Source organism: Hipposideros armiger, unplaced genomic scaffold (genome assembly GCF_001890085.2).
Source record: "Hipposideros armiger isolate ML-2016 unplaced genomic scaffold, ASM189008v1 scaffold_114, whole genome shotgun sequence".
NCBI lineage: Eukaryota > Metazoa > Chordata > Mammalia > Chiroptera > Hipposideridae > Hipposideros > Hipposideros armiger.
The window spans coordinates 86979-104388 of record NW_017731464.1 but is presented as its reverse complement, the minus strand read 5'-3'; the positions used below and the strand labels follow the sequence as shown (position 1 = coordinate 104388).

The 17410-nt window shown below is 42.6% G+C and overlaps 1 protein-coding gene across 2 annotated transcripts in view; it reads right to left on the bottom strand.

The window, feature by feature from the left end:
* The window catches only part of SFXN5 (sideroflexin 5), a 122198-nt gene that overhangs the window by 72886 nt on the left and 31902 nt on the right, over positions 1–17410 (bottom strand). For both annotated transcript variants that reach the window (XM_019647632.1, XM_019647633.1), the window contains exons 4-6: positions 13761–13787; positions 13184–13238; positions 11182–11207 (exon numbers count right to left, since the gene is read on the bottom strand). In XM_019647632.1, the coding sequence (XP_019503177.1) occupies positions 11182–11207; positions 13184–13238; positions 13761–13787 (108 nt within the window). The remainder of the gene's footprint in view (positions 1–11181; positions 11208–13183; positions 13239–13760; positions 13788–17410) is intronic.

Sequence of the window (17410 nt, the reverse complement as noted above, 5' to 3'; positions counted from 1 at the left end):
GATGTGGTACATATATACACAATGGAATACTATTCTGCCATAAGAAAAGATGAAATAGTGCCATTTGCGATAATGTGGACGGATCTTGAGATTATAATGCTAAGCGAAATAAGTCAGACATAAGTCGAGAACCATATGATTTCACTGATACGTGGTATATAAAACTGAAAACAACAAAGGAACAAGACAAACAAATGAAGAAACAAAAACTCATAAACACAGACAATAGTTTAGTGGTTACCAGAGGGTGGGGGAAGAGGGGAGTGGAAGATGAGGGTAAAAGGGATCAAATATATGGTGATGGGAGGAGAACTGACTCTGGGTAGAGAACACACAATGTGATATACAGATGATGTATTACAGAATTGTACACCTGAAATCTATGTAACTTTACTAACAATTGTCACCCCAATAAACTTTAATTTAAAAAATAAGATTGTCAGAGGAACTTTTACTTTTTTTTGTATTGTTTGAATTCTGAGCTGAGAGAACATATTCATATATTACTTGTATAAATTTTAAAATAGTCTTAAAAAAATTCTTGGTAGTATGTTTGAATTCCAAGAACATATTCATGAATTACTTGTATAATTTTATAAAATATACAGAGAAAAAATGTTTTAATCCCGAGGATATTTCTGAACTCTGAAGATAAAGAGAAAAAATACCAAAGGATCCCAAGGGGAGAGGAGGAAGTTTAAGTACAAAGGAAAAGAGAATCAGGCCAACTATTCATGTATGAGGGGGAAAAAAGACATTTCCAGATATGCAAGTACTCAGAAAGTGTATTGCCCACACACTGAATATTATTCAAAGAAGGACTCTAGCTAAACATACAACACACACACACACACACACACACACAAATAATTGTTAAGTTTAAAACAGGTATTAAGCAATGATTCAAAAATCCGATGAGATTCCAGATTATTTTCAAAATCTTGGCAGGCGTGTATAAGTGACATGGTAGAGCTGAGTAAAACGGTATGTTGAAGGTCTCTTCCTATTTGGTTGGGAGGTCATATTTATTAATCAATTATTGATACTGATAAGGTCAATATAATGGAATGTCTCTGTAGAATATTATAGATGAATGGTAATTAGAGAACATTAGGCTGTTCCCCTTCCAAGCTACATAAGAAACCAAAAGAACTGATGAAAACAATCTAGTAACCAATGAAAGCACTCTACTACAAATTGGGAAAAGAAATGGAAACAATAGTGAAGCTTAATACACCAACCAACCAACAAACCACCTGATAGCTGTGGTAAGTGTTCACAATTAACTAGTGGCAGAATAAATATGAATGGATTTCATTTATTATTATGATTAAAGACAAGGTTTCTCAAACTGGGTAAAAAAGTAGATTTCACCTAAATTTTGTCTACAAGAGACATATAATGCAAAATGACACAGAAATGAAATGTCACTCATATAAACATGTAGGCAATGGTTTACAAGGCAAATGAACAAAACAGGAATAGAAATATTAATATGAGATGAAGCAGAATTTAAGACAATATTCAATGAAACGGATATTTTGTGAGTGTGTGTGTGTGTGTGTGTGTATGAGAGAGAGACACACACACACACACACAAGATGACAACAGCAGACTCATAAACACACTCATAAAACTTGTGAACACACCAAACACCACTGCATTGAAATATACACAGCAACAACGACAAGAAGTACAAGGAAATTACACACACAATTATGGTTGAAAATATAATCCTTTCTCATAGTATTTCAAAACAGTGTAGTAGTTTTGGGGGAAACTACATAAGGATAGATATGTGAATAATAATACTCTTTCTACATATGTATATATTTTAAAAATACATGTATAAAATGAAATGTTTCAAGCATACAGAAAACTTTAGAGAATAATATAATGAGCACCCATGAATTGTCAAATTTTATCATTTTGTCAAATTTTTGTGGAACTTTTGTCTTTCTAAAAAATGGAACATGGGAGCCGGCCGAGTGGCTCAGTTGGTTAAGAGGGCAAGTTCTGAGCAGTAGGGTCACCAGTTCGATTCCCACATGGGCCAGTAAGCTGTGCCCGAGCTGAGCTGCCACTGAGCTGTCAACAGGTGGCAGGATGGCTCAGCTGGTGAGAGCACGTGCTCCTAACAGCAAGGTTGCCGGTTCAACTCCCGCATGGGATGGTGGGCTACACCCACCCGCAACTAAGGATGAACACAGCACCTTGAGCTGAGCGGCCACGAGCTGCCAACGGGCAGCCACATGGTGACTGGACTTGGAGCTGAGCTAGCTGCACCCTCCACAACTAAGATTGAAGGACAACTTGGCTGTTCCCTTTCCCCAATTCCCCAATAAAATCTTTTAAAAAAAGAAAAAAAGAAAAAAGATGGAACATGACAAATACAAGCGAAGCGGCTCCTGTTCTGCTAGATTCCACCGCCTTCTCTCTCCCTCTCTCCAGAGGTAAGCAGTGTCATGAATCTGTTTTTATGCATATGGATGCATGAAAAATGTGTACCCATAAATTTTATTATTTTACATAATATTGCCTGGCATATTTTAAAACATTTTATAAATGACATCAGATAGTATTATTACTCTGCTAGTCTTTTTTCACTCAACGTTGTTTCTGAGATTTATCCATATTGGTAAATGGAGCCTTTGTTCATTGTTTTCTTTCCTGTAGTAAGTGTTCCATTGTATGATTAAGCCACGACCTATGTATCCATTTTCTTGTTGATGGACATTTCAGTGGTTTCCAATTTTTTGCTATTAACACCATGTATTAGACGGTCTATCCTTGTGCCCCGCTTTGATTTCTAATGCCACCTTTGTCAAATATCAGGTTTCCATATGGGCATGAAGAGCATATTTCCAGGCTTTCCCCACTGATCTACTTGCTTCTCCTCGTACCAAAACCAGACTGTCCTATATTATTCGGCAGGGTGATCCTCTCCTACCACCTTATTCTTGAAAATTGTCTTAGCTGTTCCTGGCCCTTAACTTGTTCATATAATTTTTAGTGTCAATTTGTCAAGTTCCATGAAAAAATCCTGCTGAGATTTTGCTTGGAATTATACTGAATATAGATTTTAATTTGAAGAAAATTGGTCTCTTGATAAAAGTGAGTATTCCCATCCAAGATGATATATAACTCCATTTATTTGGATCACAAATGCTCTTCAACAAAGTTTTATAAATTTTTCCATAAAGGTCTTGCACACGCTTTCTTGAGTTGATTTTTCAGGTAACTTATAGTCTTAAGTGCTATTGTAAATGCTTTCTTTTTTAAAAAACAAACAAACAAAAAGATGTTTGTCATAGGTTTATAATTATACAACAATTATTTTGTTTATTTGTCTTACATCCAGATATCTTTTAAAATAGTAGCTCCAATAGTTTGCCTATTCTCATGAATTGATTGTTTCTTCCTTTCCAATCCTAATATTAGTTACTTATTTATTTTTAATATTTTTGTACAGTTGTACAATGTGTGGTTTTTGTTTTTTGGGTTTTTATTTAGATTTTATTGGGGAATTGAGGGAGGGGAAAAGCCAAGTTGTTGTCCTTCAATCTTAGTTGTGGAGGACGCAGCTAGCTCAGCTCCAAGTCCAGTCGCCATCCAGCAGCTCACAGCCGCTCAGCTCAAGGTGCCGTGTTCAATCTTAGTTGTGAGGGTGGGGAGTGGCGGGGGGGGGGCACAGCCAACTATCCCATGTGGGAGTCGAACTGGCAACCTTGTTGTTAGGAGCTAGTGCTCTCACCAGCTGAGCCATCCTGTTTCCTGTTGGCAGCTCAGTGGCAGCTCAGCTTGGGCACAGCTCACTGACCCATGTGGGACTCGAACCAGTGACCCTGCTGCTCAGAGCTCGCGCTCTTAACCAACTGAGCCACTCAGCTGGCCCCCAAGTTATTTATTTTTTCAGGTCTTATGTGCTTGTCTCCTAGGAAAATGTTGGATAGAAGTAGTATTATCAGATATTCTCATTCTGTCCCAGACATTAAGAATTTACCTTCATCTGTTTTATCTTTAAGAATGGCACTTGCTATAGGGTTGGTATTTTTTTTGATAGATAACTATAAATTAATTAACTTCCCTTCTAACCTCATTTTTAAATTGTAAATGGAATTATGTTTAATTTTATCAAATGATTTTTCTGTGTCTAATGAGATTATCATGTTTGTCCTTCAACTTGTTAATGTGATGAAAAATATTAATACATTCTCTAACATTACGCTAGGTAAAAATTATTTGATTATGATGTATTTTAATGCATTGCTGGATTCAACTTGCTATTATGTCATTTACACTATTTATATGTAATTTAATAAGTGTTACTGGCCTGTAAGTTTTCTTTCTTATAGCCACTTCTTTGGTATTGGTCTCAAAGTGACTCATAAATGAATTGGGGAACCTTTTCTCTTTTTTATTCTCTTTCAGGGGTTTTACCAAGATGGGGTTTGGTTATTCCTTTGCGTGTAATCACCAGGAAGATCATGGGAGCCACATGGTAAGTTTTGGTTGTTGGTTCTTTGGTGCATATATTTTAAACAACTGATTTAATTCCTTTCTATTTGTAGGTCCATTCAAATTCTATATTTCATCTTGCTAGGTAGTTTTTGGTAAGCTATACTTTCCCAGAAATGTGTCCATTTATTCTAAGTACTCAAATTTATTTTCAATGCATTGTTCAATGCATTCTGATCATTTAAACTTCAATTGCGACAATGTTATTATATTTTTTATTCCTAATATTGTTTATTTCCATCTCTCTCTTATCTCTTGCTCACTGTTGCCAGAAATATCTATTCAATTAGTCCTTTCATAGAAGGTAGGAATTTACTATCAAGATACATCTCCAACAATATCAAAAAACTTATGCACAAGATTATCCATTCTTACATTATTCATCTTGGAAAAATATTGGAAATAACCTGAAATGTCCATATCTAGAAAATTCACGGGCCAGCCGAGTAGCGTGTTGGTTAGGAGCTGGCTCGGGACGCTGGCTCTAAGCAGCAGGACCCTGATTTGGATCCCACATGAGGGCCAGTGATGCTGCATCCTCTACAGCTAAGATGATGAACAACAGCTCGACCTGGAGCTGGGCTGCCGTGAGTCGCCGGTGACGGCATAGGCTGCAGTGGGGCTGGCCGGCAGCTGGCATGACCTTTTGTAAGCTGCCATGAGCCGCAGTGAGCGGCTGTCTAATGGCCAGCGAGCAACTGACTCACCCAGGAAGAGCGCAATGATAATACCAACATGGGCCAGTGAAACGACGTCCTCCACAACTAGACTGAAGAATAAAGGGACAGAAACTTGTCTGTTCCCCTTCCCCAATTCCCCAATAAAAAAAGAATCTTAAAAAAAAAAAAAGAAAATTCGCTGGATAAATTATGGTACTTCTACAAAGTAGACTACTATGCATTTTTTTAAAAAGAATGGAGATCTCTATAAACTGATATATTGTGATTTCCAGGATGTCATTAAGTGAAAAAAAACATTGTGCAACAGAGTCATATAATATGCTACCTTTTATTTAAGAAAGAAGGGAAACTCTATGTGTATTTGCTTATTTTTCCAAAGTCAAAGGAAGAATAAAATTATTTACTTACAGAGGATGGGAGGGAAGGAGGTAAAAGGGATACAGAGGGAAATTAAACTTCTATTACATCTTTTTATATAGCTTTGACTTTTGAACTACGTTGATATTTTATATATTTCCCAAAATAAATCAATAAGAATGGGGAAACAACTGAAAATGAATGCCAACAGAAACAAATAAACCTAATGGTATATCAAATAAATAACATAAACACACAGAAGAAAAAAATCAATTCAAAGAACTTTTAAACACCATTCACTGACTGTATACTTTTAGCAGGATGTATCCAATGGACAAAAAGAACTTCAAAGAAATCTTGGGCTTTATTTAATACATTTTTTGTGGAGTGGTATTGATGCAGCAATTCTGAAACTCTTTTATTTATATGTATAATATTTAATAAGTAAATAAATATACTGTTGTTGGATCTTATTCAGGGAGAAGGGAGATATAAATATGGAATGGAAGGAGGGGAAGAACTTGGAGATGCTGGATAGAATTATTGGAATTAGAGGTATTAGTATGAACTCATGATTTTAAAAAAGTTATACCTCCTAACTCTGCTAAGATGGCCTAGCAATAATGATACTCTGGTAACAATGAGCACACCCAGCACCTAGATTTTTATTTCTAAATACCACTCCTCTCTGAAAAGAACCAGGGCTGTTTGGAGAAATTTATGATTCCAGGACTGGGGCAAAGATGAGCCTGGAATATCCACATACTGTGCTAGAAAGTATTGAAATACTCAAAAAATAAGAAGGACATGTCAGATTAAACCTAAGATGGCGGAATAGGAAACACTGTGCTTGCCTCCTCTCATGACCACATCAAAATTACAACCAAACATAAAACAACCATCACTGAGAATCATCTGAAGTCTAGCTGAACAGAAGTCCTACAACTAAGGACATATACAGAAGAAGCCACATTGAGACTGGTAGGCAGGGCAGACCCAGAACAGGCTGGTCCCACACCCCTGCATATGACTGTTAAAAATCAGGAGGGATATCTTGGCAGCAGAGGTCCCTACTGAGGAATGAAGGGTCCCAGACCCACACCGGGCTCCCCAGCTGAGGATTCCAGTGCTGAGAAGAGGAGTCCCCATAACTTCCGACTGTGAAAACCAGCAGAGATTGTGGCTGAGTGAGATAGAGGGCAGCTGCAGTCCCAGGTGCTCCTCTTAAAGCTACCGCGCACAGACTTACTCACTGATGGACTCACTCACTCTGAGCTCCAGCGCTGGAACAGCAGCTTGAAAGATGGGGAGGAACTGAATTGTCTGTGGGATCTATGGGGAGGAACTGAATTGTCTGGCTTCAGAACAAGAGCTAGAGGGGAAGGTTTTTCCCAGATAAAAGTACTGGCAGATCCCATTATTTCTTTGTTGAGCCCTCCCTACTCCCTCCTGGTGTGCAGACGCAGGTAGCTGCCATATCTGAGTCTCCATCAATCTGGCTAACACTGTTCACTTCACCTTGGTGATTCCCTGAGACCACGCCCCACCCAACTTGCAGACCCACCCAAGCCACTTCTAGTGGCTTTTCCATACAAACAGCCTGTCTTGGCTCATGTTGCAGGCTTGCCTAAAACCTCTCAAAGGTTCACAAACCCCAAACAAGCAGCATTTGGCCTCGGATTGTCCCATACGTCTTGCTGAGCAGCCCCAAACCTGGCACTACTGGCAGCTGGCCTCAGTTCACAGCTCAGCCTCACAGGGCATCCCCAAGCACAGCGTGGGTGGCTGCCATCTGCAGATTGCTTTGTGGCTCACACCAGGTGGCCCTGGGCAGAGCACAGGCTGTGGCTGAACTTGGCCTGTGGCAGAGCCCCTCCCAGGAGGCCCCAGGGCCGGCACTCCCAGGGGCAGGCGTCTGACTGAGCTGGAGCACCACCCAGCCACATTCAAGGACAACACACTCAAAGGGCAGACTGGGCAGGAAGCGAAGCCCTGCTAAATCGAATCCAGCCCCATAGGGTCAGCCCCTGCACAGCAGATCCTCCACTGTAATCACAGCTAAGCCACACAACCAATCAGCTGAAGGGTCAATCCCTCCCATTAACATGCAAACAGCAACCAAGTCTCAACTATAACAGGAGGGCACACACAAATCACACAAAGGACACACCTGGATCACCTGGTTCGCATGACCAGGGAGACTGTGCCACTGGGCCCCACAGGACACCTACTACATAAGGCCACTCTACTAAGGCTGGGAGGCATAGCAGCTCTACATGATACATAGGAAGGAAGCCAAAATGGAGAGACAAAGAAACAAGTCCCAAATGAAAGAACAGAACAAAGCTCCAGAAAAAGAACGAAATAAAATGGAGACAAGCAATCTACCACATGCAGAGTTCAAAACACTGGTACATTAGATGAAACAGAGGATCAAATCAGGGGTTTAAAAGAGAAGGTAGCAGAAAACACCCAATCAGAACAGCAAAAAAAAAATTTTTTTTCTAAAAAAGAGGAGTTTAAGGGACCTCTGGGACACCATCAAGTGTAACAACATTCACCTGATTGGGGTACCAAAAGGAGAAGAGAGAGAGCAATGAATTAAAAACCTATTTGGAGAAATAATGACAGAAAACTTCCCTAACCTGGTGAAGGAAATAGACATGCAAGCCCAGGGAGCACACACAGAGTCCCAAACAAGATGAACCCAAAGAGGCCCACACCAAGACACATCATAATTAAAATGGCAAAGGTTGAAGACAAAGAGAGACTCTTGAAAGCAGCAATTACCTATAAAGGAGCTCCCATAAGACTGTTAGTTGATTTCTCAACAGAAACTTTGCAGGCCAGAAGGGATTGGCACAAAATATTCAAAGTGATGAAAAGCAAGGACCTACAACCAAGACTACTCTACCCAGCAGAGCTATCATTTAGAATTAAAGGACAAATAGTTTCCCAGACAAGAAAAAACTAAAGGAGTTCATCAACATCAAACCAGTATTACAAGAAATGTTAGAGGGACTTCTTTAAGAAGAAGGAAAAAAAAATATATGAATAATAAAATGGCAATAACTACATATCTATCAACAATCACTTTAAATGTAAATGGATTAAATACTCCAATCAAAAGATAGGGTGACTGAATAGATAAGGAAAAAAAAACTTTATACATACTGCAAGAGACTCACTTTAGATTGGAAGACACACACAGACTGAAAGTAAAGGTAGGGAAAAAGATATTTCATGAAAATGGAAACAAAAAAAATTTAGGAGGTAGCAATACTTCTACCAGACAAAATAGACTTTAAAACAAAAGGCTATAAAAAGAGACAAAGAAAGACCCAGTAATCCCACTTCTGGGTATTAATCCAAAGAAACCAAAAACACTACTTTGAAGGGACAAATGCATCCATATGTTCATTGCAGCATTATTTATAATAGCCAAGATATGGAGGCAACCTGGTTGTCCATCAATGGATGAATGGATAAAGAAGAGGTGGTACATTTATATAATGGAATATCACTCAGCCATAACAAAGAATAAAATTTTGCTATCTGCAACAATATGGATGGACCTAGAGAGTATTGTGTTGAGTGGAATAAGTCAGACAGAGAAAGACAAATGCCATATTATGTCACTTGTATGTGGCATCTAAAGAACAAAATAAATAAGACAGAAACAAACTCATAGATACAGAAAACATTGTAATGGTTGCCAGCTGAAAGGGGGTTGGGAAGTGGGTGAAAAGGTGAAGGGATTAAGAAATACAAATTAGTAGTTATAAAGTAGTCACGGGGGTGTAAAGTATAGAATAAGGAATATAGTCAATAATATTGCAATAACTATGTATGGTGGCAGGTGAGCACTAGACTTATCAGGATGATCACTATATAAGTTATATAAATGTCTAATCACTATGTTGTACACCTGAAACTAATAGAATATTGTATGTCAACCATAATTAAAAAGTAAAATATTATTAAAAAAAAGAAAAAAATGAATGTGTCAAATGGGCAGAGAAACTGCTATTGGTCAGCTTTGGCACCATTTGAATACAAAACTGAATAATGACAGAAGTAAATTATTACCCACTGAATACAAAAAAATACACAAGATCACATTGATACTTTTTAAAAACCTTAAAGGAGGTAGTAGAAGGGAAATCTCTTATTTAGAGGAGGGTGCCAACTAATAAACATAGAATGATACATATGAAATATACATAGGAAGCTTTGAGACTAGGAAAATATCCTGTTCCCGGTTTTTCACCCAGTGAATTTGTTGGCCATTCTTGTCTGTTTCCAGTTTTAGGCTAATGTGAAAAAAGCTACTATAAAAATTCATATAGAGATCTTTGTATGGACATATGTATTCATTTCTCTTGAAGTAAACACCTAAAATTAAGATTGCTGGCTCACATTGTAAGTGTATATTTAACTTTATAAGCGACTACAATACCATCTCACACATACTCCTGCCCCGATCCCGGTTCTAGGATCATACACTGCATTTTGTTCTTATCTCTTTAGCTTTCCAGGTATAATTCGAGAGAAATGAGAATATATACCTCCTCTGAAAGACTTGTACAATCATGTTCAAAGCAGCACTATTTGTTGTGAACTCCAAACTGGAAGCAACCCAAATTTTCACCAACAGTAAGATGGATAAAGAAATGTCAATATAATTATAACAATGGAATATTATGCAGCAATGAAAAAAACTAATATCACATATAACAATATAGGCAAGTCTCACAAACAATTTTGAGTGAAAGAAGCCAAAAGGCCAAAACAAGAACCTACTGATGATTCCATTTATATAAAGTTTAATAATAGGCAAAATGAGAATACAGTAAAACCTTGGATTGCGAGTAACTTGGTTTGTGAGTGTTCCGCAAGACGAGCAAACATTTCTAATACATTTTAACGTGGTAAACAAGCGATGTCTTGCGATACGAGTAGTTTGTTGCCAGAATTAATTATCCTCCCAAACCAAGGTATTACTGTATAGTGGAGGAAGTCAGAAAAGTGCTTCCCTGTGGGGGCAGTGGCTGAGAGGGGTGCATAAGAGGTTTCTGAGATGCTGACGATGATCTAAATCTAAGTGATGCTTATGTGGATGAACTCCCTTTGTGAAAACCTATCAAGCTGTACATTTATGATGACTGCACCTCTCTGTATAATTTGTTTTATTCCAATATAAAAAAATTTAAGAGTAAGCCCTGATTCCAAAACTGAACAAAAAGAAGACTGAAATTTTTTGAGTTAATTTTAAACCTTAGCTTTCAGACATCACCTTTATTTTCTGACTTCCCAAGCTTTGGGGGAAAACTTCTCTGTGATCAAACCAACATGTCTAAATGACAATAGTCGGGATGGAAAATGTGCAGGGACAAAGGCACTTGGAGGCTCTGTGTTGGGTGTACTTTGGCACACCTTCTATGGAAAGAAGTTTGACAATACACACCAAGACAATTAAAAAGAAATATATGCTATTTTATCCAGTAATTTCCTTCTAGGAATTTATCCTAAATCAACCACTCAGTCAAATATTTATGAATATGATATAAATTAAGACATTAAAAAATTTTTTTAGAAAAGAAAATCCTTTGAAGGTAATACTTACAATTGGTGTCCCAAAAGGAATGTAACCTGTGAGAGGAGAGCAAAAAGTCTGATCTTATAATCCCACCCACTCTGCCCCACCCACCTGTCAATTGAGATCAGAAGAGACTTCTGGTCTTGGTCTTGACAGTGATCCCGAGGAAGGGGCTCAGGTCAGTTAGGCAGGAGGCACTTCCAGTCCCCAGACGTTTTCCCAGCTCAGACTTCCCCAGGGCAGAAGGCTCCCCTGGGTCTCCCAGTGTCCCTCTCTCTTTTCCCCTTTAAACAGTTCTCACTCCCCTCCAAAACCCAGAGGTCCATTCCTGAAGGCAGGGCTGCCTACTACTGGGGCACCACCCTCTAGTCTTGGTGGTCCTCCCAGGATTTCCTCTGTGAGGCACAATACCCCTGCCCACACATACCACAATGTCTTCAAAGCCCCCTGAATGTCATCTCAGCTTGCCTTTCTAGCGTATACTCTTCCTTTCCCGGCATCATGACCACTACTGGAAAGGAAATTCCCTCCCCACCTGAGATGTGTACTTCTAAGTGCCAGCTCTTTAAATCTCTAGTACCCTGGCCAGACATCCTCAGTAGAGCAGGACAAAGTTGGCATGAGGTGCAGCTCGGTCCTGGGTACCATTTCCTCACTGCTCACGGCCCCTAGACTATGGCAAGTCTCCCTCCGCCTTCTCCACTGCTGTTATTGGGTAGCCTCCTGCCACCAGCCTCTAACTTATGGCAACGGATGGCTGGACAGCAGCAAACTACGCGCTTCTCTGTGTTACGCCTGAAAGGCCGTGCCCCGGGGGTGTGTAATTGTGCGTGCACATGCGCTATCACTCTTTTACCCGCATCCCTCTGGAGGGAGGTCTAAAGTTTGATGGGAGAATTACGAGGGAAGCCAGGCTCAGGGTGAGAGCCTGCTATGGTCCTGTGCAGGGACTGGGGGAGCACCCACAGCCATGGCTTCGAGATGCTCAGAGCCTTCAGTGCCGTGGAATTCCTCACGGCAAAGCAAGGGCGTCATTGGGCACTAATTGCCCAGTTTGCACGGGCATGTCCCATGGTTGTTGATTCTCTCGCCCCCATGAAGTCAGGCTCTCTGGGGGTGGAGACCCTGACTGACTTACCCAACTGAGAACACCCACCGGTAGAAACCCTTTCTCTAGCTGCCTGAGCACTCCTGAAGGCAGCTGCCAGTAGCCCTCCGACCTGCCCTGTAACTCAGGGTGGTACACCCCACTGCACTGAGAAATGGCATGGAGGAGGCATCAGCACAGGTGTGCGTCTGACCTCTGCTATGTGACTCTGGACAAGGCCTGTGGCCCCACAGGATAACCACGCCAGCCCCGCCCAGCCAGTGTGTGTGCAAGTGCTTTCTGGGCTCTGACTCCTAAGTACAGAGCTGTCCCTCTAGTGACCACAGGGTGGGGGTTTCCTGGGGGCAGGGACTTACACCCACTCTCCCACTCCCGTCTCTGCCCACTGGTCTCCACAGGATGGGCATCCGCTGTCCCTGTGCGTGTAGTAGAGAAAATGCAGCACAGACATTCTGAAGGGCAAGGTTAAAGCAGGGTCAGGACCCAGGGCGTTAGTCTGGGGATTAACTGCCTGACAGGGCTGAGCAGAGAGCAGGGCCTGGAAAAAGGGCGCAGTGTGCACAGGTAGGAGAGGAATGACTCACAGAAGGCACAGCTTGCCCCTAGCAAGTGTCACCCCTGAGGCTACTGCTAAGTGAGTGATGGGTAAGCTGGGGGAGGGGGCACAGGCAGTCACATGGGAAGGCCTCTTCTCCCCTCACACCTGCTCAGGAAGGAAAGGCAGACAGGCACATTGTTTAAAAGCTCCGTAGGCGATTCTGAGGCCTGGCCTTGAGCCGAGGTGAGCGTGCAGGTGCAAGTGTGGCCGTGTGTGTAACAGGCTCTGTCCCCTCCTCAGGCTGGCACATCTGGAAGGTCCTGAAGCGATGACCATAGTAAGCGGCCCGGTCGGGGCAGAAGCAGAAGGTCCCGGGGGCTTACCTGACATTCTAAAGGGCATGAAGATCTTCTCATTGGTGTCCGGGTGTAGAATAGCCTGACAAGAGCCGAGAACAGAGCACAAGGTGACAGTGGGAGAGGGGGGAGGGGCCTGGGAGACGGGGAAGGAGAGCTGCCCCAGGATGACTCAGTGGACCAGTGGCTGCATCTTGCCTTCTGGCTGGTCAGTCCTTTCCTACTATTCAGGGCAAGAGAAAACCAAACCATGGCCCCCCAAAAGCACTGATCCTCTGACAAACGCTCAAAGCTGAATGCAGGGGAGGGTGGGACTGTGTCTACCTTGTAGGCCCCCCGAACCCCCATGCCTGGCACACAGTAGGCTGTAATAAGGCTTGTGGGCAAGGAGCTCACGGGGCCCAGGGAAAGGCGAGCTGGCCTGAGCTCCGGTCCGCAGAAGCTCAGGCCCTGGGTTCTGGGGAAGAAGGAAGGGGTGAGGCAGCCAGGGGCAAAGGGGGCAGGAGAGGTTGGGAACACAACAGCAAAGGATCCCCAGGACAGGGCAGGGCAGGGTCCAGGAGAGCACAGAGGAGGGAAGGAAAAGAAGCCAAAAATGGATTACCTGCTTGATTTTCTGTGCACTCCAGAGCTAGAAGGAAGGGAGAGAGGGAAAAAAAGGAAAAAAATTAAAGCACATATCAATTTCAGGTATCAAAAACCACATATCAATTTCAGGTATCCAACTCCAAAGGGCATAAGAGGCTCAGGCTGTCCTGGTCACCCCAGGTCTGGCAGCTACCCTAGGGGTGTGGCATCAGGGACCCCAGAACAGCAGAGCTAAGGACTCTCATGCAGATCAATTAAACTAAGGGTTCTCAGCTCTGGCTGCTTTAACATTACTTGATAATTCTTCAGGCATTTTCCTAAAGCTTCCGAGCTGATTCTAAGGTACTACCAGGTAAGAAGCCCCAATTTAAATGAAGATCCTTCAGCTGTTTCCTTGAATCACTAGAGGCAGCACAGCATGATTTTTTTCAGAGCTAAACAGACTGCCTCAAGCCTGGTTTTCTCACTTCTACCTCCAAACCTCAATTTCCTCATCTGTAGAATGGGAATAATAGCTATACCTCTAACATTATTGAAGAGGTATATGAAAAGTGCCTGGAGCAGCTCTGGGCACATAGTAAGTGTTTTATAACTGCTTACTGCTGTAGATGCTATTATTCCTATTGTTGTTGCTATAAGAAGGTTGTAGGGAGAAGAAAGGTGCTTCCAAATGAGTGATAAAGTTGTCTCTTTCCAGCACAGCGTGGAAGACAGACTAGAGAAACAGAACAACATGTCAATTCCTTCAAATGATATAAATACTGTATTTCATGGAATCTAAGACACACTACTATGTGCCACTAAGAAAGAAAATGATAACATAATGCCAAGACCACCATCAGTAAAAAGACTCATCCCATTTAAGAGATGTTAAAATGTGACAAAACAGGCCTTTCAGAATCAAGAAAATACAGTAAATACAAATTTACATTGTGGGCAAACCAGAGGCCAGAGCAGTTTTAATGGTGCAAGCAGAGTAAGAGGTGAGAGGGAAGATGTGGCCAGGAGTCGATGTTTCAAGTTTATAAAAGAAAAGTTCAGCTATGCTTCATTTATATGGCAATGTTGTGGCCTGGAATGTAAATTAAGCTGCAGAATGCTACTGGGTAGTAAAAATAGAAGTTATAAAATTGATATATTAAAGTTTATGCATTTTACTCACAGCAGAGCCCCCCAAGCCTTAATTCACAGCCTAATTACTCTTATTTTAGATACATTTCAAACATATTTTATTGTCTGCTATTCCAGGAAGATTGGAAGCAGTAGATCTTTAAAAAATAATAATTGGGGAACAGAAGGGACTGAAGAGAGAAAAACCAAATGCGGAATCACTGTCAGCCTGAGGAGATAAGTGAGAGCATACAGCAAAGACATTAAAAAAAAAAAAAGGTAAAAGATTGACCCTTCTTTGCTCAGAAAGTGCCTTCCTTAGGGGCACCGCCCAGGTCCCAGCATCATCCTAGATGCGACCCAGGACTGTGCAGACTCCTGACACCCCACGCTCTCCTTCCCGAATCAGAACCCTCCATTTCTGGGCCCCCCACCCTGTAGATGCACGGTCTAGCCTTTCAGGGCCGCCCCCTTGCAGCTCCCACAGCATCAGGCACACAGCAACTCTAAAGCTATTCTAAAATTACATTTTTATTTTAAAAAACTCAAGATTTCTTCATACAATTCTTTAAAAAAAAAAAAATCCCTCATCCTGATTCTGATGAACAGCCAGAGCAGAAAACACTGGTCTAAGATCTCAAAGGACAGTGTGAAGAGCCGGTGTTAGAGCCAGGCAGGCCTGTGTTCAAATCACTTACTGGAGGTGCGGGCCTGGGCAAACTACATTGCCTCTGGGCCTCAGTTTCTGCATCAGTAAAATGGGTTGTTGTAAGGGTAGGGCAGAGACCATGCTTGGTGCTCTCCAGCAGTTTGCATTTCCCTTCGGGCACACAGCTAACCTTACACTTCCCAACCTCCCCCCAGTCAGGTGGCTGCTCACGTGACTGGGTGCTGGCTGATGGGCTGTGAGAGGAAGTGATGTTCCGCACTTACAGGCTGGCCCCAAAGCCTCCCACAGAGAATCTAGTGGAGGATAGTGCGGCCCTAGAAGATGGTAAGCCTGTGAGGTGAAAGGAGCCTGGTCCCTGGACGATGGCACATGCCAAGTGCCCGAGCTGCACTGGACTCTGACATGAGTGAGAAATACACCTTCCTGTAGAAGTCCCTGAAATCTCGGTGTTGTTTGTTAAAGCACTTGGCTTACCCTGATGAATGCAGAGATGTAAATGAGATATGCATATCTAAAATACTTGGCCCATAGAACATGCTCCACAAAGGCCTTAAAATAGAGGGACAGTCATTCAAACAAGCAATATTTTTTTAATGGACTTATTTTTTAAAGTAACTTCACTTTAATTGTCTTATTCCTACAGCATGCCTGTGAGGTGGGTAGATTATTTTCAAACAAAGTCATTTATCTCAGAGGGACTAAGTGACTCAGCAGCCAGGGTGCCAGGGGCCTGGTGGCAGGATGGACATGGGCACCCAGGCCTCCTGGCTTCCGGGCTTGCCTTCCTGCTCGTCAGGGGCCCCCTGGACCAGACTGATGTCTGGTCTGGCCAGGGTGGCTGCCAGCGCTGTGGCATGAGTGGAGGAAGAGAATAGGCTGACCTTCTCCTGAGCGCCCAGAATCTCCCTGCAGCCTGGTAGCAGACGCGCCTCACCAGTACCTGTTCCTCCCCTCTCTCCAAAGCCCAGCCAGGCAGAACTTGTAATCCATGGCGGCTTCTGTGTCCCTCAGGTTTAAGGACTGCCTCCTCCACCTCCGCCCAGGGAGCAGCCATGGAGAGTTGCTGGCTCATCAGCAAAGGCAGAAGTTGAGCAGGGGTGTCAGCAGGCAAAGCCAGGAACCCAGAGCTCACAGCCATGTTCCCCATCCTGCAGGGACAGCACCACACACGTGGCCCAGGCAGGCTGGTGCCGCACATAAGGGGCAATGGTAAAGACTGAATGAGAGATAATACCATGCTTTTCTATTTTGCTGAGCATTTCCCTACAGCAGCACTGGGATTGGAAGCCAGGCAGTCTGGTTCCAGAATCCCCACTCCTAACTACCACATGTATCCATCTCTAAATGCTGGCACACGGATGCACACTGTTCTGTCCCTTTAGGCATCTACTGTATGTTGTAGATCTCTCTACATCTGCACACAGACAGCAGTCTATTCTTCCTAGTAGAAACCTTGAATGAATATATTGTAAACTGTACCTTATTGGTCTTTTAGGCTATGTCCCATCTTTTCTTTTCTTTTCTTTTCTTTTCTTTTCTTTTCTTTTAAGATTTTATTGGGGAATTGGGGGAGGGGAACAGTGTTGAGAAATTGGGGAAGGGGAACAGCCAAGTCATTGTCCTTCAATCTTAGTTGTGGAGGGCGCAGCTAGCTCAGCTCCAAGTCCACTCGCCATCCGGCCGCCCGTCGGCAGCTCAGGGCTGCTCAGCTCAAGGTGCCATGTTCAATCTTAGTTGCAGGTGGAGCGGGGGGGAGGGGTGTACAGCCCATCATCCCATGTGGGAGTCAAACTGGCAACCTTGTTGTTAGGAGCACATGCTCTCACCAGCTGAGCCATCCTGCCACCTGTTGGCAGCTCAGCTCGGGCGCAGCTCACTGGCCCATG